The sequence below is a fragment of the Melanerpes formicivorus genome, unplaced genomic scaffold (assembly GCF_026170545.1).
Source record: "Melanerpes formicivorus ecotype bairdi unplaced genomic scaffold, bMelFor1.0.p_v2 SCAF_69, whole genome shotgun sequence".
In the NCBI taxonomy this organism is placed as follows: domain Eukaryota; kingdom Metazoa; phylum Chordata; class Aves; order Piciformes; family Picidae; genus Melanerpes; species Melanerpes formicivorus.
Genome location: NW_027142421.1, coordinates 3,562,773 through 3,587,742, shown reverse-complemented (window position 1 = coordinate 3,587,742; position 24,970 = coordinate 3,562,773). Strand labels below are relative to the sequence as shown.

The 24,970-nt window shown below is 45.1% G+C and overlaps 1 protein-coding gene across 1 annotated transcript in view; it reads left to right on the top strand.

Annotated features, from left to right (window-relative positions):
* Positions 1-3,973: 3,973 nt before the first annotated feature.
* The window catches only part of GMDS (GDP-mannose 4,6-dehydratase), a 385,892-nt gene continuing 364,895 nt past the window's right edge, over positions 3,974-24,970 (top strand). The window contains exon 1 of the mRNA XM_068162936.1: positions 3,974-4,236. Coding sequence (XP_068019037.1) covers positions 4,126-4,236 — 111 coding nt within the window. The 5' untranslated portion in view covers positions 3,974-4,125. The remainder of the gene's footprint in view (positions 4,237-24,970) is intronic.

Genomic DNA, 24,970 nt, shown 5'->3' with positions numbered 1-24,970 from the left:
TTTGTGGGCTGGGCACAGGCCATGAATGTTGAAGACAAACAGCTCCAGCTGGGAGCCAGTACTGCCAAGAATTTACACACACACACACACACCACCTCGCCGATGCATTTGTGGCACTGATGTCTGAACTTCCCACATCTGTGTTTGCGACCGAGAAGGTTCTATTGGAAAGAAATAGGACACCCTGTGGGGAGAGGTCTGAAGTACAAGATTTGTCAGAAGCATAAGAACTTACCTGAGAGGCAAGGGATGCCACACTGCTTGCTTACCTCCAAGCTCTGGACTTGAGGCTCACCGTCCAGAATCACCCTCTGAATCCTGTTTCTGCTATGCCTGCCAATTGTTATGTCAGGGCATTGCTGTGGGTCACTCCACATGCTCTCAAATATTCTAGCCAACAGTAATAAAAAACAATTATGAGCCTTTCCATCAATTCATCCTTTTGTTTTTGCCCACTCTTTATTTCCTTGTGAGATATGGTGCTCTTCCTTCCATGGCTGCTTATTCTTACTCCAGCATTTGCATCTTCTTTCACATCATGCTGTTTTCCCCCTGGACTTCCCCTCTCCCATCCTCCACATACCCTTCCACACTCTCTAGTTCTGTGTAGACAGTCAGTACCATAATTTTCTGCCACAACTTTAAAACAGAGAAGTAGAAGAAATCCTTTCTATAGTACTTTCTTCTGGGCCTACTACAGTTCCCTTGCTTGCTTCTTTCCTGCAAGCACAACAGATTCCCAGAAGATTCTGAAACCTCACCTAGCCACCTTTCCAAATCCCAATCAGCAGTGCAGCCACATCCCTATTCAAATGTGATTTGTAATCTAATACACTTCCTCCTATTATTCCTTTCTTCCTTACTCTCAGCAACTTTTATTTGCTCTTTAATTTTACCTCTGCTTCCTCCTTGCTAATTTTCTATTATTTTATGGTTGACTTCAATCAAACTAGTTTGACTTCCATCAGCTCTGCTCTCCACTCTTCTTTCCCTGGGATACATGTTTGCATTCACTACAACAACAAGAAATATCTTTATATATGTCCTATCTCTTCCTCACCAGTTCTTGGGGTGGCAGTTTTAAAGTTAAGGTCACACATGTTATTCTTTTTGGCTCTTCAGAACTTGTTAGTCTAATGATTTGCTGAGCATAAAACTTTTACTGAAAATCCATACTCACATAAGTGTCTCCTATTACAGGGCTTCAAGGGGGCTGGAGGTGCAAACACATCAGTCTGATGTCTCCTCTTCACACGAGGAGTTTTTGAGGCCAGAGCCAGGTCCACACAGAGGCGTGAAAAAGCAATTATGATGTGGACAGACATAGCTCTAAGTCAGGGAGCACATGCAGTGGTACAGGTGCCGGAAGCAGCAAGAAGACATCAGCGCAGGCTGGCACTCAGAGTGAATATTAATCCTGGGGTCTCTGGGGGTTGCTGGTCCAGTTTTCAGTTCCAGCCTGTCATAAATTGCTGTCAACACCAGAGCAACTTAGGTAAAATCTAGTACCTGTGCTACAATTGAGCCTTCAGTCTCTTCTGTGAATGTACCTCAGTAGGCTTTAGTGACAGAAACATCTTTGTGCATTAATCCTGGAATATGCTCCAGAGCATGCCAGGGGCAGACCTAGTAGGATTAGGGTAGCTGGCTAACAGTGTCTGCAGTGACCACTGCCAGACTTATAAATGGAATGGAAATGTAAATGAGTTAAAAGGTTTTGTTTTTATTCCAATTCAGTTAGCTGGAACCTGAAATGGGCTACATCCTGTTTGGCTTCATCTGCCTGTGTCTAGTTTTAGCATTGACCAAAAATATAAGCATGAACCCTGATAAAGTGTTCTCGGTCTGCCTGAGTTGCTCCCCTTGAAAAAGTGACACAGAGTGCAGAGGATTTTACTCTGAATCATTTGGAAGCACATGTGCTGATCAGGAAGTTTGTGCTCCAAAGAGGGGAAGAGCCCAAGGAGTATTTCACCTGGGAGTACAATCACAGGACAAGGTGGTCATTCAGCTGAGGGACTTGATTAATCAGGAGAGTTATGAAAGGTGTGAACTAGTCTCTTTCTTCTGGTGCAGTTCCTTTAGGAATAGCAGTCAAGGGAAATGGCACATCTGAAAAATAGTTCTTGTGGGATATTGGACAATTGGGGAAGGAAAAATCCTGTTCAGGGAAAAGGACCAGAAAAAGCCTCTTAACTGCATGTGGAAGCCCTACTGGTAGGAAGTCTTCTTGCCCAGCTTCGTGATCGACATTGTCAGCTCCACTCAGTGCTTTCTAGAGCAGAGCATAGTAGACTAATGGACTGACAGAGAATAGTAGAAATGTCAAGCTTATCTAGACCCATAAAGGACAGTTTTTAATGTTGTAGCTCATGCAATGCTTTAGGCAACTCTTATCTAGTAGGAGAAGATCTATGTACATAAGGAAATACAGAAAACTTGCTCCAAACTCCCTCTAATGTAAAGTCCCACTTTTTTTGTGTGTGCCTTATTTCTGGGTCACTAAGTTCTGAAAGTCTCAGATTTTTAGGCTTTTTTATGTCTCCATTGCCATTTTAAAACTGAGGTGTCCCTCTTCATTAGAATCTCACCTTGTACACTCACAAAGCAATCACCAGCGGGATGAAACCAGTGTGCAAAGTAGTAGCCAAACTGCATGTACTTTGGGAAAAGGCTTCAGAAATGATGCAGAAATGGGGCAGATGAACGATATCTTGCAACTGAGTAACTGTGACATAATACAGTTCCTCCATTCTATCACGTAATAGGGCCTGGAACAAGCTGATGTAAACGATGAGCTTGAGGCAGTGTGAAAAATGTTGAGGTTTTCAATGTACAGTTCTGTTTGGAAGACAGCAAAGGCAGCTACTTTTTAATCACACCCCCCTCAATCCCCCTATATTATTAGCTTTTAGCACCACAAAATAATTTTCGACAACACACAACAATAAGCCATAATAATAGTAAAATTATGGTGCTACCATTGTCTGCACACATAGAGGGCTCACTATCCAAACATGTAGTAAGGAATCTGGTGATAGCCTTCAGGGACTGACAGTAACATCAGCATGGGCAGGTCCCTTCTTCCTTGTAGCTGCATCCACGTGCTGCCTCAGCGAAGAGGTGCTGGTGCTGTCCTTTACTGAATCATAATCGCACACTGGTTTGCGTTGAAGGGACCTTTGAAAGCCATCTGTCACCTCTCTGGACAACCTGGGCCAGGATCTCACCACCCTGTGTCAAAGATTCCTCTCTATCTAGTGTGGCTCTCCCAGTTTTAGTTTAAAACCGTCAGCGCTTGGCCTTTCACAACAGGCCCCGCTAAAAAGCCTGTCCGCATCTCATCGGCATCTTTATGTTCGGAAAGGCAACAGTAAGGTCTTCCTAGAGCCTTCTGTTCCTTAGGCTGCACAGCCCCAACTCTCGTCATCACCAGAAATATTTATTTGCCCCTTTTCCAGAAGCCTTTGGGTCACTTATGAACAAGTATTTCCACAGGGGAGTAAGCACGGGAGGACCAGCAAGCTCAGCTCTGTGTTTTTGAGGGCTGAAGGATCCTGCGCGTTCTCACAGCGACCCGCTTGCGCTCTGGGACGCTCCTAGGTGTGCTGCGGGGTGTTTCACACAGCCGGTAACCTCCAGGACCGGCCGGCGTGCCCGGCGGGATAGCGAGACCTCAGCTCCTCCAGGCCGCAGGGGGCACTGAGCGCCGCACGCCACCCTTGCTCACGTGGCGCGCCTGTGACACGCGGTCCGGAAGCCGGCAGCTCTGCTTCGCTCAGGCCTGGGTCCCCTCCTTGCCGCCCGCCCTCAGCCAATCAACGCACCCGCCTCCGACCCTGGCTGCGGGGCCGCGCGGGGAGGAGCAAGGAGAGGGGAGGGCGGGCAAAGGCGGCGCGGGAGCGCGCCTGCGGGTGGGACGGGAACGCGGAGATGCTGTGGAGGCGGCGGGCGGAGCGCCGGAGGTAGCCCGTGGGCAGCGGCAGCCCATGTGCGAGCCCTGCTCTGGGCGGGAGCCGTCTTCCCTCCTGCGCCCGCCCCCGGCACCCTGCGTCTGCCCCCGGCAGCCGCGCCTCCGCCTGGGCTGTCCCCCACACCTGGGCCGCGCCCGCCGCTGCCAGGAGGATGGCAGTACAGCCGGCCCTGGAGGCGTGTGCCTGCTCCGCGGCAGTGGGAGACGACTGCGAAGAGATGAGCAGCAGGAAGGTGGCTCTTATCACCGGCATCACCGGACAGGTAACGCCGGGAGGCTCCCCTTCGGACTGGGCTTTCTTCGCCCGGGGCCCCGGGTCTCGCCGGGCTTCCGTGGGCAGACCGGCCGTGAGGCGCGTGTGGGCAGCCGCCACCGAGGCCGTGTGCGGAGCGGCGGCGGGGGGCTGCCGGGCACGTTCGTTTGCAGCCCCTGGAGCACCATGTAGCGGAGCTCCATGCCTGTGCCCCCTCTCTCGGCAGCTGCCGCCACTGACTCGGCGGCGTGCCGGAGCTGCCGGTTGGGTCAGGGACGGGCAGGCGGCCCCGATAACGGGCTGCTTTGGCCTCGCTCAGGCGGGGCTCGGGCTGGTCTTCCGGGGGCTGGAGTGGTTCTACTCAGTGTGTGTGAGGGGGGAACATCGCTCTACAGTTCGGGTTTGGGCCGCCTTGTGGTAACTTGTACCAGGAGCTGTTGAGGAATCTGCTGAACCTGTGCTGCGGTGAGGTGTGAAGTGTCAGTGAAGAGCTACACCTATGAGAAACCGGACAAGGACAGTTTGGGACCCTTCCTTTCGACGGTCTGAAGTGGTGAAGGCACCAGTGCCGTGGTACCAGTGCAGGTGTGAGGCAACCCGCAGCTGGGCTTGGGTTGTCACTCAGAGGGTCTTTATCAGTTGTCTCTTTGCCATACCGGCCAGCCTCACATTTGCAGTTAATACCTACTTTATACCCAGACCTGAACAGAGGAAAAAAACATCTCCCCAGGCTGCTTGTTTTGCATTCATGTGTGTTCATTGCAGTCTGCAATTCTTTTGGCTGTATTACTCATAGGGATAATGATGCTTTCAGAGTCCTGGTGCTTTGTGCAGAAGGTGCAGGATGAAGGTGGCATGGAAAGAAAAATCTGTTTCCCTTGGATCAACTTGTGCCCTGTGAAAGAGGAAGGGCTGGTGGTGAGTTAACCAGGTGAGCCCTGGAGGAGTGTTGGTGGGTGCAGCTGGTAGATTTTGCTGCTGCACTCCCAACAGGGAGCTCAGGTAGTTGGTTGGAGTGTCTGTCAACAGAGAGGTCTGCATTGTAGTTTCTTTATTGGCAAGTGAGTGCTAAATGAAAGCTGGCCTGGCCATGTTTAGTTGTATTTGAGGAATACTTTATTTGTGATGCAGATGTTGCCCACTGCCTGAAAGTAACTACTTTGCTTGTGCATTGCTTATCTCTTGAAACACACTGAATGACTCAGGCTTCCAGGGTGTATCTCCTGTGGTTGGTGTAGCCTGTTCAGTAGGTAATGTTACGTAGTAACCATTGATTCTCCTCTTAGAATCCCAGTGGAACAGATTGTTTTGTTTATGGCTTTTATGTAATAAGGGACAGCTTCATACGTGGCAGAACTTCTTCCTCTTCAACTGCAACTTGTCCTGGTGTGCTTGCAGATCCACTTGAGGTGCTGGTATGGATTGTTAAGAAAGGCATGAGCATTATGGAAAAGTACATGTCAAAACAAACTCTTTCACTCTGAGACATTGTTGGTCAGTGTTAGTGTAGTAGAAGAGCTGCCTGACCTTTTGTGAAGGAGTCAATCCACAGACAGTATAGTGTTGTAGAAGCTTTCATCTGTTTTCCAAGATAACCTGCACCATACTTGGAATGTTCACCTGCTGTTCATGTTTTACCCCATTGTGTCTGCTCTCACATGTTCTTACAACACATTTTAGGGGGTGCCTTTGCTCTTTCCCTGGACTAGCAGCTGTCTACCAACAGCAGGCTGAGGAAACCCTTCCAAGGGGCTGTCTGACAAGGATGTATAGCTGTGTCTGAGAAGAGGAAATACTAACTATCTGTGTTTACCAACATACTTGTTTGGTGGTTATTTTTATTGAGAGCACAGTCAAAGCTTTCCCCAGGACTACTTTTGGCTGTGAGAACAGTTTTCCAGTTTGCTGACAGAAGTATATTTCTCTTCATCAATGACTGTGTTAGAAGCCTGCAGCTCCTTCAGTACAGCCTCACTTATTTTTCTCTACCCTCAAGGCTGCTTTTCCATCTTAATTTATGCTTTATCAGGCATATTGTCTATCACTGGAACATGAGGAGAGATGCAGCTAGTAAAAAGCCCAGGAAAGCTGAAGGTTAGTCAGTGAGGCTGGGGAATCTTAGTGAAAACTGGACCAACTCTTGGCTGAGGATGGAAGTTTTATGTTGAGGGTGGCCTCTCTTTGGGTGCTGTAGTCCTCCATGATGTTGAGATGTGCCACCAGGAGTCAAAGAAACTCACTGTGTACTTGTTCCTCACCCCTCTTTCTTTCTTTTTCTTTACATAATAGCTTTTGGTTTATTTGGAGAGCCTCCCCCAGAAATGAGATGGAGACCTGTGTTCTACTTCTTATCTGAGAATAGATGGACTTGTGTGTCCCATCTGCTTTTAGACTTAATTACCATCTGTGCAATGCACACATGCTAAAGTGGAAGTTCAAGCTCAGGGTTTGTCTTTCCTGGGTAGTTATTTTAATTACTGGACCAAGGAGAGTTGTTCTGTTTCCCATTCTTCCTTCAAGGTGGAAGATAAGTGCATGGATCCCTTCAGACTGAGGAAGACATGGAACAGAATTGGGTGGCAAGCTTTCCCTGTTTAAACTGGGCTCTTGCTACAGGATGTTTCTTCTAAAAGCCAGGTGTCATAGTTGTTTTGTGTGAGGAACCTACATTTATTTGCATGTGGCTAGTGTCCTCTGAGACTATTTGCTGAGCTAAGGCACTGCAGTGCCTGGTTCCTGGAATGAGGGCAGGTGGGGGGGTAAGTGTTGAGCTGGGCTGTGGCAGTTTTAGACAAAACTGAAGTTGTGGTTTTGACTGTAGATTACTCTTGGGTCAAGCAAGGTGCTGCTTGAACTGCAGCAGCCTTTCATGAGTTGAGATTATGCCACAGCAAGTGTGCTTGATCCTAGTGTTGAAGTCAGGCAACTCGCTTTATAGCATTGATCATCTGGATTGTCCATCTTTTCCACAGACAAGATGGCATTTAGTTTCTGCTGTGGTGGAGAAATTTGAGCTCAAGTAGGGCTGTATTTTGACAACAGGGCAGTTGACAGATGGGGCAGCTTTTAACTGACATATACCATGGAGATAGAGCACCACTGTAACTTCTGATTTATGGACTTCTGGTGGGACTCAGAAGACTTTACAGGATGCCAGAAGAGAATGGTCTGTTTGCATAAATTCTCTACAGTGAGTGACCAGATGCTTGTCCTGGGCCAGTTTACTGTACCAGTTCATAAGGCTCACTTCTCTTCTAGACCCATGTTGTTGCAGGTATAGGTCTCGGTGAGGTTGAACGTGTTGCTGATAAGAAGGTGGTTTTCTGACCTTTGGCCACATGAACAGGAGGGGTTTGCCATGTGCATGGTGGAGACACAAAGGAAAGCAAATTCCATAATTGCCTGGTGAGAACTCAAACAGCATTCTAGCTGCCAGGGCGTGGTACCTTGGTCTCCATGAAATCAAAGCAGATGAACTGCTATAAATCCTGCATTTACCCATGGGGTTGCAGTGAAATCACTCTTTCTGCTGCTTGTATTACTGATAAGACACCCTGAGCATGTAGCCAGGGCTGTTGTATGCTCCTTGGCAGTGTTGAGGTTTCCCTTATCTCCTGTCTCACACCACAGCAGTTGGACAAACAGTGCTTCACTGTTTTGATGAAGCGACTTTCAGGGTGAGGCAGTCTCTGTGGATGGATAAAACATTTTTGGAGTGTCATATAGGTATTGGTCTGCTATTTGTGAGTAATGGATGGCACTTTATCCAAGGAAAACCATATAAAGTGAAACAAGCCTGTGGTGTTTTTTGGTGTGTGTGGGGTTTTTGGTGTCTTGTTTTGTTTTTTACAAAACTAGAATGTGACTCTCAATAGAAGAGCATTTCCACAATGCAAAATAGATGTGCTGGACTTGTCAGACTTTGCTTCTGTGAAAATGGGGATTTTGGACCAGTGCTAGTATAACTAGCATATTTAATTCTAGATACATCTGGTCTCTTTTCTGTGGAAGCTACTAAAGCAGTACTTTTTGATGCCATTGTTCTCTAGGTACTGTGACTACATGTCTCTTAAAGTTACATTTAAATAACTTTCTGGAACATTTGACTGAACTCCAATCAGTTTGATTGTATTTCTGTATGGGTGCTTGTAAAAGTTTTAAATATTTGAATTCTTGGAGACATATCAAGGAATACTTTGGCTGTAAAGTTAAACTGTGAGGTTTTGTGTTGATGTTTCTACTTCTTCCCCCTCAGTGACTGTATTATAAGCAGTAAATAATGTCTGTCCTATGTCTGGTGCTGATCCTGCTTTATTTGGAGAGACAGTAAGGTGAAAGTTTGTAGACTGAGGTCATATAAAGCTCAGTCCTCAATGAAGAGTTGACTTGTCAGGACATGGCTAGAGACTGTTGCAGACTGTAGATGAAGAAAGCAGTTGTGTTTCTACCTTGAACTCTTGCAGCAGCACTAGCACCAGCTTCTGCCTTGCCATGGGAATGAGAGGACAATATCCTTTAAATTTGTCCTCCAGTTCAATTGTCCTTTGCCAAAACTTAAGGTAGCAGCCTCAGAAGTGTCAACCAAACCCCAAGGTAGTGTAGTTAAAACTGATGAGCGTGCATGCATAAACGTGATAACATTCTCTGTTGCTGGTTGATGCAGGTAGAATGTGGTGGTTGCCTCTACCTTTCTGGTGTCAGAAGTTCAGTGGGTCGCTCATAGCCTTTGTTCATCGGGTAACACACCAACCCTCCCACACACGTGGACTGCAAGTTTTGTGTGGGCGTCAGAGTTCATGGTTTGAGAAAGGCTGTAACTGTGTTAAGAAGGGGGAAATGATACATACAAAGTAGCATTTGCTGTTGTGCATTGAGGTTAAATTGGTTTTGTGGCTGATAAGAACGATACCAAGTGGGGCAAACTGCCATTCATGAAAGCAAGTGACTTACTGCTCAGTACCTAAAATACCAAGAAGGACCAAAGAGCTAGTGTGGAGTGTGACCGCTTTGATATTCTGTGGCTAACAGATCTTTGTTTCTTAGAGAAACAAAGAGCTGCAAAGGAAAACTTTAAACACCTCCTTATGAAAGTTTTGTTTTAAAATAACTGTGACCAAGCAGTGAGGTGAAAATCTTTGTCTCTGGGGTGCACCTGTATGACTAGAGGGCAGATGTAGGAAAATGTTGCAGCCTGTTACGCCAGGTGAAAGATACAATCCCAAGGACTGACTTTCTGCATAGAAGTAGGAGGATAATGTTTGCTGAAACTAGTTACAGCTAAATATTAGCATTGCTGCCTTTTCATGAAAACAAATATTGTTGTGGTTTCCAGCTGATGTTAAATATTAGTATTGCTGCCTTTTCATTTAAACAAACATTATCTTGGCAGAAACTAGCTACTCTTTCAATTGCTGTCCTGTCGGTAGCCAGCTGTTTTCCAGGGTGGGGATTTCAAGCATGTTGAACATTATTAGTTTGAGAATGCAGATAACACTAATTTGGGCACAAAAGGAAGCACAAGAAACCATGTTTAAATTTGAGAGGGTGTGGTGTTTGTTCATTTTGGTGGTGGTTTTTTTTTTACAGTTCAGTTTTAAATGAGTGCAGTCAAGCACTTGAACAGGCAGCCCATAGATGCTGTGAAGCATCTGATCCTACAGGTATTAAAAACCAAACTGGAGATGAATGACAGCAACTTGCTAGAGCCAGGGATTTTGGACTGGCTGATTCACAGAGGTCCCTTGCAAACAGAAACTCTTATGATGCTGGGAATCCTCCACAATTTCAGAGGTTGAACACCTGCAGTTTGTGACAGGATGGCATAAGCGGTTAGCTGAAAACTACCAGTGAAGTCTATTCTCCAGTTTCATGCTGGACAGGGAAGGTCTGGTGGCCTGGCTCAACTGGTAGGTGCAAACTCTAGGACAATCAGATTCCCCATGTATAAACAGGATATGTACAGGATGTGGATTCAAAAGCATAGTGAGCAGCAAGTGAATGGTAAGGTTCTGTATGGTATGGTGTGTACCTGCTGGGGAAGTATATAAAATACTAAGAATCCATGAAAAATAAAATTATAAAGAACCCAGCAGTGGTGCCAAGATATGAAACAGCTAGAGGCATGGTATGCAGTTTGGCTTTCAGAAGCTGACCTCCAGGCAACTCTTCTCAAGGACATTTCTGATGCTGCAGGTAGTCATGGGAGGCTATTGCCACTACTGCCCAGGCTGACACAGAGCAGGACAGCCCACTGCTAGCAGCATGCTACTTGCTTAATCTTGGATTTTTTTCTTATTTGCATGGGTTGGTTTTGGTTTTTTTTAACTTATTTTGTTACCATCAGGGTAGACAGAACCTGTATTTCTGTTTTCAAAGAGTTGAAGCATCCACTTCTCTGTGCACCTGCAGCCAGCCCAAGCTGAAGAGAACTCCTGTTAAAAAAAAACATTTTTCCTGTGACTTCATCTTCTCCCACTAAGATTTGGTCTTTTTTTCTCCTCTGTCTTTCAGATCCTTTTGGCTGTTGAGCTTTCTACACAAGGGAGTCAGTTTCTTATCAGATAGCTAGCTATGCAGAAGGACAAGGAAAATGGAGTACTTAAACCTGCTGATGGCCTGTGTGAAGAACACATCGAAAGTTACCACTGATCCCTGTAATCCGAGGAGGCGGAATAGGAAGTTTCCCAGTGCAGTTGTGATACTGGTTCCCATCCTAGTGGTGCTTCCTGCTGCCCACACCTTGTTTCTCTGGCGAGTGCTGAGACTGAATTTCTGTGTTTACCTGTGTTTTCCTTTAGTCTGGGATGCAAGGGATACTTTTTCCTCTCTTGAAAACTTCTATCAAGTTCATCCCAGCTTCTCTAGCCTTTTGGGTCTGAAGTAAAGTCCCGATGAGTATCTGTACTTACAAGCTTTTCAGCTCTGCTCCTCCTGCACTGGTGCAGCACAGCTGACTTCATTTGGAAAGCAAGGTTACTGTGAAGCACCAGATGAACAAGGACATGAGAGCAGGCCAGCAGCATGGTAGAAGCTGAATTCTTTCTCAAAGGTGTATGTGCTCTCTTGCTCTGAATCTCTTCTTACTGTTCTGGTTGTTTTTTAGCCCAAATGAGCTAAATAAAGGATTTTTTTCATACTATTTTTGTCACCTGCTTCTTTCTTATAAATTTCTTGATTGCTTTTTTGGGGCCTCAGCTAAGGAATTGCTTTGGGTCATATGTATATGAACTGGGGGATTCAGTTATGTCCAAACTTTTCAGTTAAGTAAATCTATAGGAGGTCAGATGCAGGAGTGAAATTCTCTCCAGTCTCCTCTGTCTATTGCTGGCAAGTCTCTATAGCTTATTCTGTTCCCAGGGTGTGCACAAACTTCCGGTAGCTCCATAAGGAAGCTTTGATAAAGTCTGCCAAACAAGTTGATGTCAGCTAGCTTAGCTGTTGTCACCTGGGGTTTTTATGTGTGTCCTTAAGCAAAGGAACTTCCTTATGTGCAATGTAAATGCTGTAATGATCTTTCTTTTTACCTATTCACAAATACACACAAAGTAGTATACCTGAGACATGCTTCCTGCTTCCTTCTCCAGGAGTATTTATTGTCGCCTTTTTTTTTAATATCAGAAACATTAATTTTGCTCTGTAACTCAGTGTCATCTGACAGTAAGCAGGTTAAGCCTAAGGGCATGTCTAAGGACTTGATGACCTGTTAGCAGTTAGTTTAGTAGTAAATACCATTGAAGAGCATTTGATACTGTACCCTGAGGCCCCCCTGTTACAGCCTGCCTTGTGCATTCAAGCTGTCAGTTAGAAGTTGACGATATGACACCACCTTTGTAGTGATGCTCAGGTAAGTGCAGCAAGTATCACAGTATAACTTAGGTTGGAAAGGACCTCGAGGATCATCGAGTCCAACCTATCAACACAGACCCCATGACTAGACCATGGAACCAAGTGCCACGTCCAATCTCCTCTTGAATGCCTCCAGGGACAATGACTCCACCACCTCCCTGGGCAACCCGTTCCAATGATGAATGACTCGGTGAAGAACTTCCTCCTCACCTTGAGTCTAAACCTCCCCTGGCGCAGCTTGAGACTGTGTCCCCTTGTTCTGGTGCTGGTTGCCTGGGAGAAGAGACCAACCCCTTCCTGGCTACAACCACCTTTCAGGTAGTTGTAGAGGGCAATGATGTCACTCCTGAGCCTCCTCTTCTCCAGGCTAAACAATCCCAGCTCCCTCAGCCTCTCCTCACAGGGCTTGTGTTCAAGGCCTCTCCCCAGCCTTGTTGCCCTTCTCTGGACACGTTCAAGTGTTTCGATGTCCTTCTTAAAGTACATCCAGCAGGTATGTCAGCCACAAAACCATACTTGCCTTGAGTGTGAAATGCCACAGATCTTGTATTTTTTGCACAGAGTTTTCAAGTAGATGAACTAGCTTGTGCTGCATTTGCCATGCTTGAACTCCTGTGAAATACCAGGAAGAAAATATGCTTGCTGTGGAAAAATCTATAGTAAGGTACAGTCAAATTTTATGACAGCTTTCTACAGGAGTTTGCTTTAGCTGTCATCTGACCTATTTATTGCTGCTTGGACATCCTTCTCAAAGGAGAATTCCTACAGCCCGTGGTGAAATCTAATGCAGAAGGAAAAAAATCTGCCATGTTGAGTGTCTAGTTGAGTGCTTTTGCTGTAATGAGAAGATTATCTCTGCTGCATCTCTGACACCTGCATTATGATTAAATACATGCCTTGTGGCCTTTTTAACCCCTCTAAGTTCCTGTGGAGACAATGATCTGTTAGTGTTAGGTATATCACATACCAATATCTAAAGCTGCACCTTCCAGGAGAGTGCTGAAGCATGTGGTAAGAGATGCTGTCAGGTCTAGTGTACCCATAGGCTCTTTGAGGTACGCTGTCACCATACTGCAGAAAAAGCCTTAAGCCACCCAACCCTCCCCAAAACAGACCCATGTAACAACTTGAAAAGAGTGGTCAGTCTTCTTACCTGTATCCAGAAATGCCTGAACCTCTGCCGGAGGTAGCTTGAACACATTTACCATTTATGACTGGAAATAAGTCTTTCCCAAGGTGTGTAGAATGGTCTAGAAGGGAATCAAACCCCGAGCCAGGTAGAGAATGCTACTGACTGCATCTATGCATACCTGTTCTGGTTTTGATGCTTCTAGTTTGATACGCTACAGCCCTTTATGAGTGTTGCTGTCCTCCCAACCTGTATGCTTCTGTTGATGCTGCTCTGGAGCTGGGAAGCAACATTTGAGCTGTTGCAGCTACTCCATGTCAAGCTGCAGGCACCCTGTTATGAGGTGTGATAATTTTGAAGGTTTTTTTTTTTTTCCTAGCATGTTTCATGCATGCAGAATCTTTTCAGGTACATTACCAGCAACTGGCTTCATCAGTGATGCTGATGATGGCCAGTAGCTTCCTCCTGATTGTGGTTTCTCTTTTGGAATTATAAGAGCAGCCACTCTTAATCTTCGGCTGCTGGTTGGTATCCTTACCTTCTTTAGTGCTGGTGCTGCTCTCTGAAAACACAAGTGTTTCTGTGGAGCGGGTTTGGTTTAGAAATGCTGAAGTTTCTGGCTGTGCTTTCTGGCTTTTGTGCAACTAAATAATTGTGGTTTTGATGTCAGTGTAACTTTTCCCACAATTACTCAGTAGTCTGTCAACATTTTGCTGCCAAAATTCAGCATGCTGTTTGCCTTGGATTAAAATGCCACTGAACTCCTACAAGGTGCTGCCGAAAAGGATATGTACTTCCTTTATTATAAATGATATGGCAATGTTAATCAAAATACTAATAACCTTTATTAATACAAAAATTGCCAAACTTATCAAAAGGTTCTATGTGCAGTTAGAATATATTTACAATGAGAGTGTAGAGTATTTGGGCAACTATAACAATTTAAACCATTGTATGCACTCCAGGAGGAACTAACAGAAAGAGAATACCCTGGGAGTGAAATGGTGCTTACCCATAGTGGGGGGGAGACTCAACAAGAACCATTATGCCAAAGAAACAGTTAATTAATTACTCACAGCTGGCGGTACCCAGGTAGGGAGTGCTGCTGCTGTGTATTGGAGGCTTTGAGGTGCTCTCATGCACCAGGCATGGCAGGTTGCCGGCAGGAATGCCACGAGGTCTTCGATGGCTGGTTTGGCTTCAGCGGATGGCAGGCTGTTAACTGCGCTATCGCGACGGGCGCTTGCTTTGTCCTGGGTGAATTGAGGCACGGGAATATCCTGGATGCGAGAGGAAGCAGGCTTGGCTCCGGCTCCTAAGCTCATGGCTTTTCTCGTAGCTTGCGGTGTGTATGCTCGTGGCTTTATCCCAGGAGCTGGACCGGACCACTCAAGGCACTTTCAAGCCAGACAAGGTTTAAGCAGGTTTAAGCATGCTAGGCTTGAGCAAGGCAAAAGCAAGGCACAAGCAACTAGAAATGAGCCTGTATATAAATCTTGCCCGAGACTGGTTGGACCAATAGGGCATGAAACGAGCACATAGTTACCCAATGGGAAGGGGTTCTGCCAGGCTGGGGCCAGAACACATGCCCTTACCATAGATAGAGGGTTGTTTACCAGACACGCATGGTCCTGTCCCCTTTGTTCCTTTGCCCGCATTACCCTGGCTTTCTGCAGGAAGGAGGGGGGAGAGGGGGACAATGTCTAGATACTTGAGTGTCTGTCTGGGTTTGTGCTGGAGCCGTCTGGCCCTACCATGACAGGTGCACAGTATAAAAGGGATGGAGAGCTCTTCAGTCCTGCATGCAAAACATTGTACTCATTCATGTTTGAGGTGGCTTTGTGAGGTGTCTGTGTTCCATAGGAATACTTAAGAAGATAGAGCCTAGAAGCGTCTTTGCTGGTTCTCATTTGGCCATTACTGGTCAAGTATTGCTCTGCTGAAGCCCAAACCTGGTCTGTACCAACACACCTTAGCAGCCTCTTTGCATAAGAAGTTGTTTGGGGTGTTCCCTCAAGAAAAAGTGCCCAATCGTCCCAGCTCACTGCATTTGTAACCAAGACAACACCACAGTGCTGGCTGGTCCTGGCATCTCAGTGTGGCCCACTGGGTCTGTAGCACCACACAAATCACTGCCTGCCTCCTGAGCACCCTCTGCATGCCACTACAGCTATATCATCACTGCTGCCCTCCCTATCCCTAACCCTCTAGGCTTTCTGCTTGAGGGACTGGCTGCTGTGGCTGATTTTCACCCTGCTTGGTCTCAGTCATGTGTTTTACATTGCTCTTCATCATGTGTGCACTGTGAGTGTTAAACCACACTTCCAGCCAAAAATGTAATGATTTTGCTTCTGAAATTGTGCAGGGTGGAGGTATTTTTGTCTACTAGTTTCACTGAGCCTGTGGCATTTCAGTGTAAGCTGGTAACTGTCCATGTTCCCCTTGTAAAACCTCCCTATAATGACTCAAAAATGTTGGCACCTACTGTACGATCTGTGTGTGCTGGAGGACAGGATGGGGCAAAATTATAGCCCTGCATGGTAGAAAAAGGATAACCAAAAATCCATTAAAGAGGGAGTCTTTTGAAGGAAGTATGAGCCCACATTCCCCATGAAGGTCAGAAATCCTGTGAATGATTCAGTATGCTGAGAGAAATAATGCCCCCAGTTTTCTCCGGGCCAGTTCTTGGCTTTCACTGGAGGTAGTTTTGATTATTTATTTTTTTCCCTTTAAATTGCCTTCACTAATAAATAACTTGAACTGATGGGAATGACATTGTCTAGTTATCAATAAAAAATAGAATAGAATAAATCAGGTTGGAAGAGACCTTCGAGATCATCGCGTCCAACCTATCATCCAACACCACTTAATGATCTAAACCATGGCACCAAGCACCCCATCCAGTCTCCTCCTAACCACCTCCAATGATGGTGACTGAAATGTCTTTATTAAAACCCCAACCAACCAAAAACCCCACCAACCAAATGAAAAACCCAAACCAATCAACAACCAACAAACCAACAACTCTTAATAAGGTTTACAAGATTGCTCTTAACAGTCCAGATAGTTACCTTTGGGTTAATACTCTGTCCAGTTTTCCCTCTGCCATGTTGAGGACTGAGAGGGCTCATACATCTGCAGTATTTGTCAGGTGCATTTGCATCTAGGTCTTTCTAGTTCCACATGTTCCTCTGGGTACCTTAATAAGAAGGCTGCATTTTAATGTGGAATGAGGGGAAGAAAGGTAGAAAAGACCAGAAGGGAAAACTGCTCTTGTTTCTGTCTTTACAGCAGGACTGTGCTGCCTTTGGCATTACATATATAAAAGAAACATAGCTGTGTTCATGTGTGTGTGTGAATCAGATTATTAAAACCAGTGTTTAATTAAATGAACTTAGTCAATATAACAACTAAGGCTTGGCAGCTTTTCCACACTGAGGCAGTCAAGGGTGCTAGTCAGTAGTGTTTGTCATAGTTAAACTCAGCAGGTAAACAGAATAAAATCCAGATCACCTGACACATCAGAACATACAGGGATTAAGTTCTGGTCACATTCTGCTTGTGGTTTGACTCTACCTTTCAGTTAAAAGGTGCTCTTTTAGTGGAGCCCTAACACTTGTTTGTTTGAAATCCCTCATTTTTTCATTCTTACCTGGGACAGATGTGGGTCCCATAAATGGGGCTTTTTATTTTGCACACAAGGACTAATCACTTGCTGCTTACTACTCATTTACAGATTTCCTTGCTTGAAGAATCTCAAATGGTGCTTCTTCAAGCATAGGTCCAGGGAGGTTCTCCTCCCCCTCTATTCTGCCCTGGTGAGGCCACACTTGGAGTATTGTGTCCATTTCTGGGCTCCCCAGTTCAAGAGGGACAGGGAATTACTGGAGAGTGTACAATGGAAGGCCATGAGACTGATTAGGGGACAGGAGCATCTTTCTTACAAGGAGAGGCTGAGACCTGGGGCTCTTTAGCTTGGAAAAGAGAAAACTGAGAGGGAACCTTATCAATGCATATAAAAATCTAGAGGGTGAAGGTCATGAGGATGGAGCTGAATGGTTTACGTGGTGTTCAGTGATAGAACAAGAGGCAATGAGCACAAACTATACCACAGGAGATTTCAATTCAACTTAAGGAGGAACTTATTTCCTGTTGGGGTGCTGGAGCACTGGACCAGGCTTCACAGAACAGTTGTGGAGTTTCCTTCTCAGAAAGGTTGTGGAGTTTCCTTCTCTGGAGTCTTTCAAAACCTACCTGGATGTTGCAGTTCTGTGCTACCTGATATAGGTGTACCCGTATTAGTAGGGAGGGTTGGACTAGAGAATCTCCAGAGGTCCCTTCCAAATCCTACCATTCTGTGATTCTATGATAAATCTGTTATTGCCTTTCTGTGTTTAAGCAGATGGTGGACACGTTACAACAATCTGTAGCTGTGACTGCGTATTAGCACAAAGTTTCTCTGGTGCACCTCTAATTCTTGGAGAACGTATGCCAAACCAAAATCATACACTCTTCTTCCTCAGTTCCCTGTGCTCTCCCAAGTTTCTGTCTTGCAGCATTTACCAAACTGTCTTTTTAAGTGTAGTCCTGTTTGGCAGGGATTATATCCAAAAAAGACTTGCAGATTTTGTATCTTACCGTCTGGAGGTTCTGTACTAAAATAGAGTTGACTCTTGCCTTTTACCCAATGAAAACAGACTGAACTCCCTATGGGCGCAGGGGCAATCTGCCTGCTCCTGCTGAAGGCCGTTTTTACAGCTGGATGTTAAAATGGGGAAAATCAAACTGCTGACACAGCCTCAACCATAGTGCCACAAGTAGCACATTTTTGTTTTTGCATGACCATTTCATTGGTGCTATTAATAGCTGGCTCCTTGCAGGTGTCCCTGTGTAATAACTCTTGTAAGACAACACTTGGTAAATTTTTAAATGAATCATGTTAATTCCAGGATTAATTTTTGCAGAGAGACCTTTTGACTCTTTTGAAGTTTTTGGTTGTAAAAACCCATATGTTGAAAATGTTCATTACTTTTAGTTATTCCAAGCGCAGCTTTGTGCTATGGGGTTGGGTGAAGGTGTGGGAAGCAGAAAGAGAAACTGACTTGCTTGTAATAGTGGGCACCTTCACTCAACTGATCTTTCTTTTGACAGTCTCTTCAGAACATGAATCTCTCTATTCTATTCCTATTCTTATTCCTATTCTATTCCTATTCTTATTCCTATTCTCTTCTTCTTATTCGTATTCTCTTCTTCTTATTCCTATTCTCTTCTTCTTATTCCTATTCTCTTCTTCTTATTCCTATTCTCTTCTTATTATTATTCCTATTCTCTTCTTCTTATGATTCCTATTCTCTTCTTCTTATGATTCCTATTCTCTTCTTCTTATGGTTCCTATTCCTATTCCTATTGTATTCCTATTCCTATCCCTATTCCTATTCCTATCCCTATCCCTACTCCTATTCCTATTCTCTCAGTTTTACTGGTGTGCTGTCGCTGCATGGCTGGCAGGATGGTGTAGGAGGGATGGCTGCAGCATTACTCTCCTTGAGGATAATAGATTGTAAAGAACCACCTGCATGCTTCTGTTTAAGACCCAGCAAGGAAACCTGAGTGCAGTAGTTTAAGCCTTCCCTCAGCTGCTGCTGGGTGTAGGTATGGCCATCCCATGTTTTGAGCAGAGTGGGTGATGGCAGACTCCTCTCACAGGGCTTTCTGCTGCTCTTCCTTGGGGCTGGTGTATGTATTTGAGTTAGGAGGCCAAAGGGGTGACTCTACTGAATGTGAATCCGGAACAGCTCAGATGGCTATAGTCACTTGTTGGACAGCTTGGAGAAGTTGTCATTCCTTCGTGGATTGAACTGTAAAACCATTCTCATGTATGGTTATTGTCAAGCCCCATTTAGATCGGCTGAGGACTGGTACATTGCCTCTGCCAGGTGGTGCTGGCTAATGTAGTAATGTACCAGGACCTCATTATCTTGACCTCTGCATAAACAACTGAGAATAACTATTTTTTTTTTTTTCAAAAGTGAGCAATTTTCTGTGTGTGGCTCCTGGCAGGAGGCTTGCTTGCAAATGATAATGCCTTAATATATAGTGAAGGTGCTTTAAATCGTCTTCCTTAAACACTTTCAAGGTGTGCTGCTTTTTTGGACACCTGTGAGAGGACATTGTTGGGTGCCCAGGCCTTGCAGGAGTGGAGTTTGAAGAGGATTGTGTCAGCGTCATACCTGTTGCTGTATTATTTGAAACTGAGGTCAAATGCAGTGAAGCTTGAGCTGGACAGGGAAACTTTTGTCAGGAAATTCTGATGGGTTGATGGTACAGCAGCACTACTCTGCTCTTCCACAGCTGTGTGCAGGGCTGGGCCATCATTGGATGGCTCAGCAGGGCTGCCTGAGCTGCCTTGGCTTGGAAGAGCATCACTATGTGTGAAGGAGATATCAATGATGGTTTCTGTAACAAGGGGGGAAATTCAAGTAACTGATCATTTGGTTGGTTTATTTCCAATAAAACTCTCCTAGTCAGTAAGAAAGGATATAAAAGATATCAGTATGATGATAACAGCCCTCATGTTTCTCAGGCCTCTGTGCTTTGGGGGGAAATCACCTGCTTAGAACTTCTTTCCTCATGTTGTCCATGCTTGATTTGAGGCCTTTAAAGAATAGCCACACTCCTTGCTCTGGCCAAAGACAATACTTGGATAGGTACACTTCCCAGTGCATAGAAATACTTGCAGAGCCGTCCTGGTGGTGCTGAAACTTGTGCTTCAAATAGAACCATAGAATGCATTGGGTTGGAAGGGACCTTTAAAGGTCATCTAGTCCGACTCACATGCAGTAAGCAGGGACATTGCCAACTAGATCAGATGATCTGATTACAAGTGAAGGGCTATATTTATAGGCAGCAAGAAATTGTATCTTTCCATCTATTCTTACAATCTCTTCTCTTATAGGGTATTTTATGTTTTGGGCTTTATTTTTTTGTGTGTGGAAAGCAGCTGCCCACCTCCTGTGCTGTTTTATTGGGAAGATTGCTGCCAGAATCATTCACTGAGCAGCTGTGGCTGCCACCTTCCATCTCCTGAGTCATCAGAGGAACTGAAGGCTAATATTAAAGCTGATGTCCGCTCCTCAGCTTCCCAGTTTGAGTGGGAAGGGAGACTAACTCCTCCTCAAGCAGTCCTCTCTCCAGACAGGAACTTAAGAAGTATGTGTCTTTTAAAGCAGGGTTCAACTGTGTCACAGCTGGCACAGTGTGTGATAACGAAGCACTGGGTTACGAGCAGTGCAATTCTTGACACTTCTATCTGCCCTACTCTGGGGCTTCAGAAGTTGCCAGTTTACTCCCAGACCTGAGTTTCTTACATGCTTGGAAAAGGCCACACAGTTAGTCAACAACATTTTGTTCTTTCCTGTTCCTGATTTCACGTTGTCCACATGTGCAGACATTTATGCGCTGCTTCCGTGTGTGAGGGGCTGGGGAACTGTTGCATCCAGGGACAGTGTCAGGTGGTGATAAGGTGGTTCTTACCTTCTTGAAAGAATATTTGAAGTTAGAAGTTGAATGAAAATGAACTATTTGAAAATTTTATATAGATCTTGCGTGTCTGGATATAAAAAAACAGGGGCTGCAGGAGGTACATTCTGCCTTGGCATAGTGTCAGCCTTCTTTAGAAATGTTGCAGCCTGATGAAGAAATGTGCGTGTCTGGTTGGTTGTTTGGCTGTTGGGTTTGGGTTTGTTTGGTTGTGGGGTTTTTTTTTGGTGTGGGTTTTTTTTTGTTTGTTTGCTTGCTTGTTTGTTTTATTAAAAGTGTTTTTGCCTTAATTATTGTGGTAAATACATGTGATAAAGTTCTAGCTATGTTTTGACAAAGAGAAAATTCAGTTTCATTCCTTTTTTTTATTCCTTTCATTTTAAAGAAGGGATTATTTTTTTTTTCTTGCTAAAACCCAGTGACTTTCTGCTGTATCTGAACTAGTTAAAAACACAACAGATAGTATCAGTCAGGGTTGGAAGGGACCACAAGGATCATCTAGTTCCAACCCCCCTGCCATGGACAGGGACACCCCACACTAGATCAGGCTGGCCAGAGCCTCATCCAGCCTGGGCTTAAACACCTCCAGGGATGGGGCTTCAACCACCTCCCTGGACAACCCATTCCAGGGTTTCACCACTCTCATGGGGAAGAACCTCCTCCTCACATCCAGCCTGAATCTCCCCACCTCCAACTTCATTCCATTCCCCCTAGTCCTATCACTACCTGAGATCCTGAGAAGTCCTTCCCCAGCCTTCCTGTAGGCCCCCTTCAGGTACTGGAAGGCCACAATTAGGTCACCTCGGAGCCTTCTCTTCTGCAGACTGAACAGCCCCAATTCCTTCAGTCTGTCCTCATAGGAGAGGAGCTCCAGCCTTGTGCTTATCCTCCTGGCCCTTCTCGGGACACCTTCCAGCACCTCCACATTCCTCTTGTAATAGGGGCTCCAGAACTGGACACAGTACTCCAGATGGGGTCTCACCAGAGCTGAGTAGAGGGGAAGAATCACCTCCCTTGACCTGCTGGCCACACTTCTCTTGATGCAGCCCAGGATCTGATTGGCTTTCTGGGCTGCAAGTGCACATTGAGAGCTCATGTTGAGCTTTTTGTCCACCAGCACCCCCAAGTCTCTCTCCTCAGGGCTGCTTTCCAGCCAGTCACTGCCCAGCCTGTATTTGTGCCTGGGATTGCCTCAACCCATATGCAGGACCCTGCACTTGCTCTTGTTGAACCTCATGAGGTTGGCTTGTGCCCACCTCTCCAGCCTGTCAAGGTCCCTCTGGATGGCCTCCCTTCCCTCCAGCGTGTCTGCTGCACCACACAGCTTGGTGTCATCAGCAAACTTGCTGAGGGTGCACTCAATGCCACTGTCCATGGCACCAACAAAGATGTTTGCCACACTTCAAGTATAGGGGCTCTGTAGGTGCTGCAGTGATAACCTACCTTCTGTTCTATGTTGGCTTCTTCTTTGTGCTGCATCTCAATGGCTGTAGTCTTATGTGTTTGGGCTCTATGTAGTGACCAGGGAGGTGGTGGAGTCACCGTCCCTGGAGGTGTTCAAGAGGGGATTGGACGTGCCACTTGGTGCCATGGTTTAGTCATGAGGTCTGTGGTGACAGGTTGGACTGGATGATCTTTAAGGTCTCTTCCAACCTTGGTGATTCTGTGACCACCTCAGTTCTGAATCTAAATATGTGGGAAATGTTGGGTTTCTCCCAAGTCCAGTTTGAAATGCTCTTTGTAAAATTATGTTTTTCATCTAGTGGGTTCTAAGAAACTCACAGTGCTGGAAGAAAAGTAATAATTTTAAATGTATGCAGCAATCAGCAGCACAGTAATCACCATAAATACCTCTCTAACCATAAAGGGCAGAAGCCTACAGCATAGGATTGTGCTGCATTTTTATATGAAATGGATCATTAAACTTACTGTGCTTTTGCAGTTGAGGGGAAATAAATTGTTTGTATTTTCAAGTTTGGTTAAATGAACAAACTTACTGTATGGGTTTCAAAAGTGTTAGATAAAGAAGTTTCTGGCATATATATTCTTGGATTGGACGCAAAAAGCACTTCTCTCCTTAAATTGGATGTCTCTATGGGGAGATGAATTTCCTTTTACTGAAGAGAGAACAGTAGCCATATATATTTTGGAGACTTGATGGGGTACTTGGTGCCATGGTTTAGTTGTTTAGGTGGGTTGGATTGGTTGATGGGTTGGACGCGATGATCTTGAAGGTCTCTTCCAACCTGGTCTGGTCTGGTCTGGTCTGGTCTGGTCTGGTCTGGTCTGGTCTGGTCTATTCTATTCTATTCTATTCTATTCTATTCTATTCTATTCTATTCTATTCTATTCTATTCTATTCTATTCTATTCTATTCTATTCTATTCTATTCTATTCTATTCTATTCTATTCTATTCCTGGAGATGAGATGTCAATTGGCTGCTTTAGAACAGTTACAGAGGTCTTTATGTTGCATGATTCCTTGTGTGCAGAAGCTGTGTGTGTGTATGAGTCCTTTCCCTCCCCAGCAGCAGTGCTCTCCCAGTTAGATGAGCAAACATGTTCCTGGCTTTGCTCGAGAGCAGCCTCCACCATGCCTGCCTGTGGCTTGCCAATGGGAAGTGTTGGATATGCTTTGTGAGGAATTGGTTAAAATTAATCCTGGTTTTTGGTGGTGGTTATTTAGATAGGAGACTATATTTTATGTACTTGAGTCCTGCTCTGGGGTTCAAAATCTGGCTGCTGAAGGGTTTTTACTACTAACACTCCAGGATTTTCTGTACTGTAACTGAATATTCCTTTCAACACAGACCTCATTCAGTGCATTTCATACCATTGCTTTAATAGTTAACTGCAGGACAGACCCTTTTGACCATATGTGATTGACGCTAGCATTCGGCTGGTCTGATGTAGCTTAACTTCCAGATTCATGTTTTCCTTGCTAAGGGAGTGTTGCTTCATTTACTAGTCGTGGTAGTGTTGGGTCGATTTGATGAGCTTAGAGATCTTTTCCAACCTGAATGGTTCTATGAGCATGCTGTAGCTGGACTCCTAGTGTGCCCTTTTTCTTATCTGAATTTGAGCAAACCCAACGAGTCATCTCCCTGTTGTAATGTGAGAGATGTGCCACGAGATGGCTCAACAACACAGCATCTCCAGCACTTGTTAAGGCTTCCGGATCCCTTCCCACCGTAAGGTTTCACAAGTTCGGTGCTAAGGTGAAAGCACAGGTCCTGTGCAGTGCTGCAACCTGCTGTCAGGCCATGAGGAACACGAGTCGCATCGGTGTATCGCAGTGCGGTTGGTCTGTATGGCACAAGCATAGAGACAGCAAGCTGTCTTCTGCATTCTCTTGCAGTCTGGTGTTGCAGCAGATTTGTGTTTCGGTCAGACTTTTTGGAATTGGTTCATCTGAAGGCAATTTGTCATTTACTTGTGACACTTTAATTGAAACTTTGTTCTTAAGCCCATCGAAGTAGAGTTGGCTTCCTGTTTGCAGGGAGAGAAAATGGAAATAGCGTTTTTATGATACTGAAATGTGAGCTCTTTCCAAAAAGAAAGTTAAAATACAAATGACCATGCAGCTGTAGAAAGAAACATGATACTCGGGACCCTAATCTTCTTAATATGCCTGGGACCAGAAAGTAACTATAAAAATGTCACCTTGTTTTGAACTAAAAATGGGAAATACTCAGAGAACAAGATGGTCTTTCAGCCCACACAATTTCCAGTTTTATCTAGTAAAACTTCCCTAATTCTGGCTTGGATACCAGTAGGAATGCTAAACCAGAAATGCAACGATGGCTTGAGTTGGGATGGATGCAGGGTCATCTCCAGCTGATAGCAGCTAATGCTTCCGAAGGCTGCTGGCATGGGCCAGGGGATGAAGGATTGCCCCTGAGCTGGGGAAGAGGGGACAAAATGCTAAAGCTTCAGGAAAAGCTGAATGTTTCCAGTATTAAGATGCAGATCTTATGGATCTTGTGAAAATACAGACCTGTGTTGGGGAGTCCTGGATTCCATTACTACTCCTTCGTCTTATCAACACATAAGTACTAAGTATATGATGATGAGGTTGTCACCAACTGCTGATTTTTCTGGGACTAGGTATCCAGGTCAGAACAGGTGTGGCTGTAGGAGATGGGTATCATGCAATTACCCCTAAGTCTTGACCTATTCTGATCTGTAGTTGTTTAGGCTTCACACTTGGCAGAAAGTGAAATGAAACTAA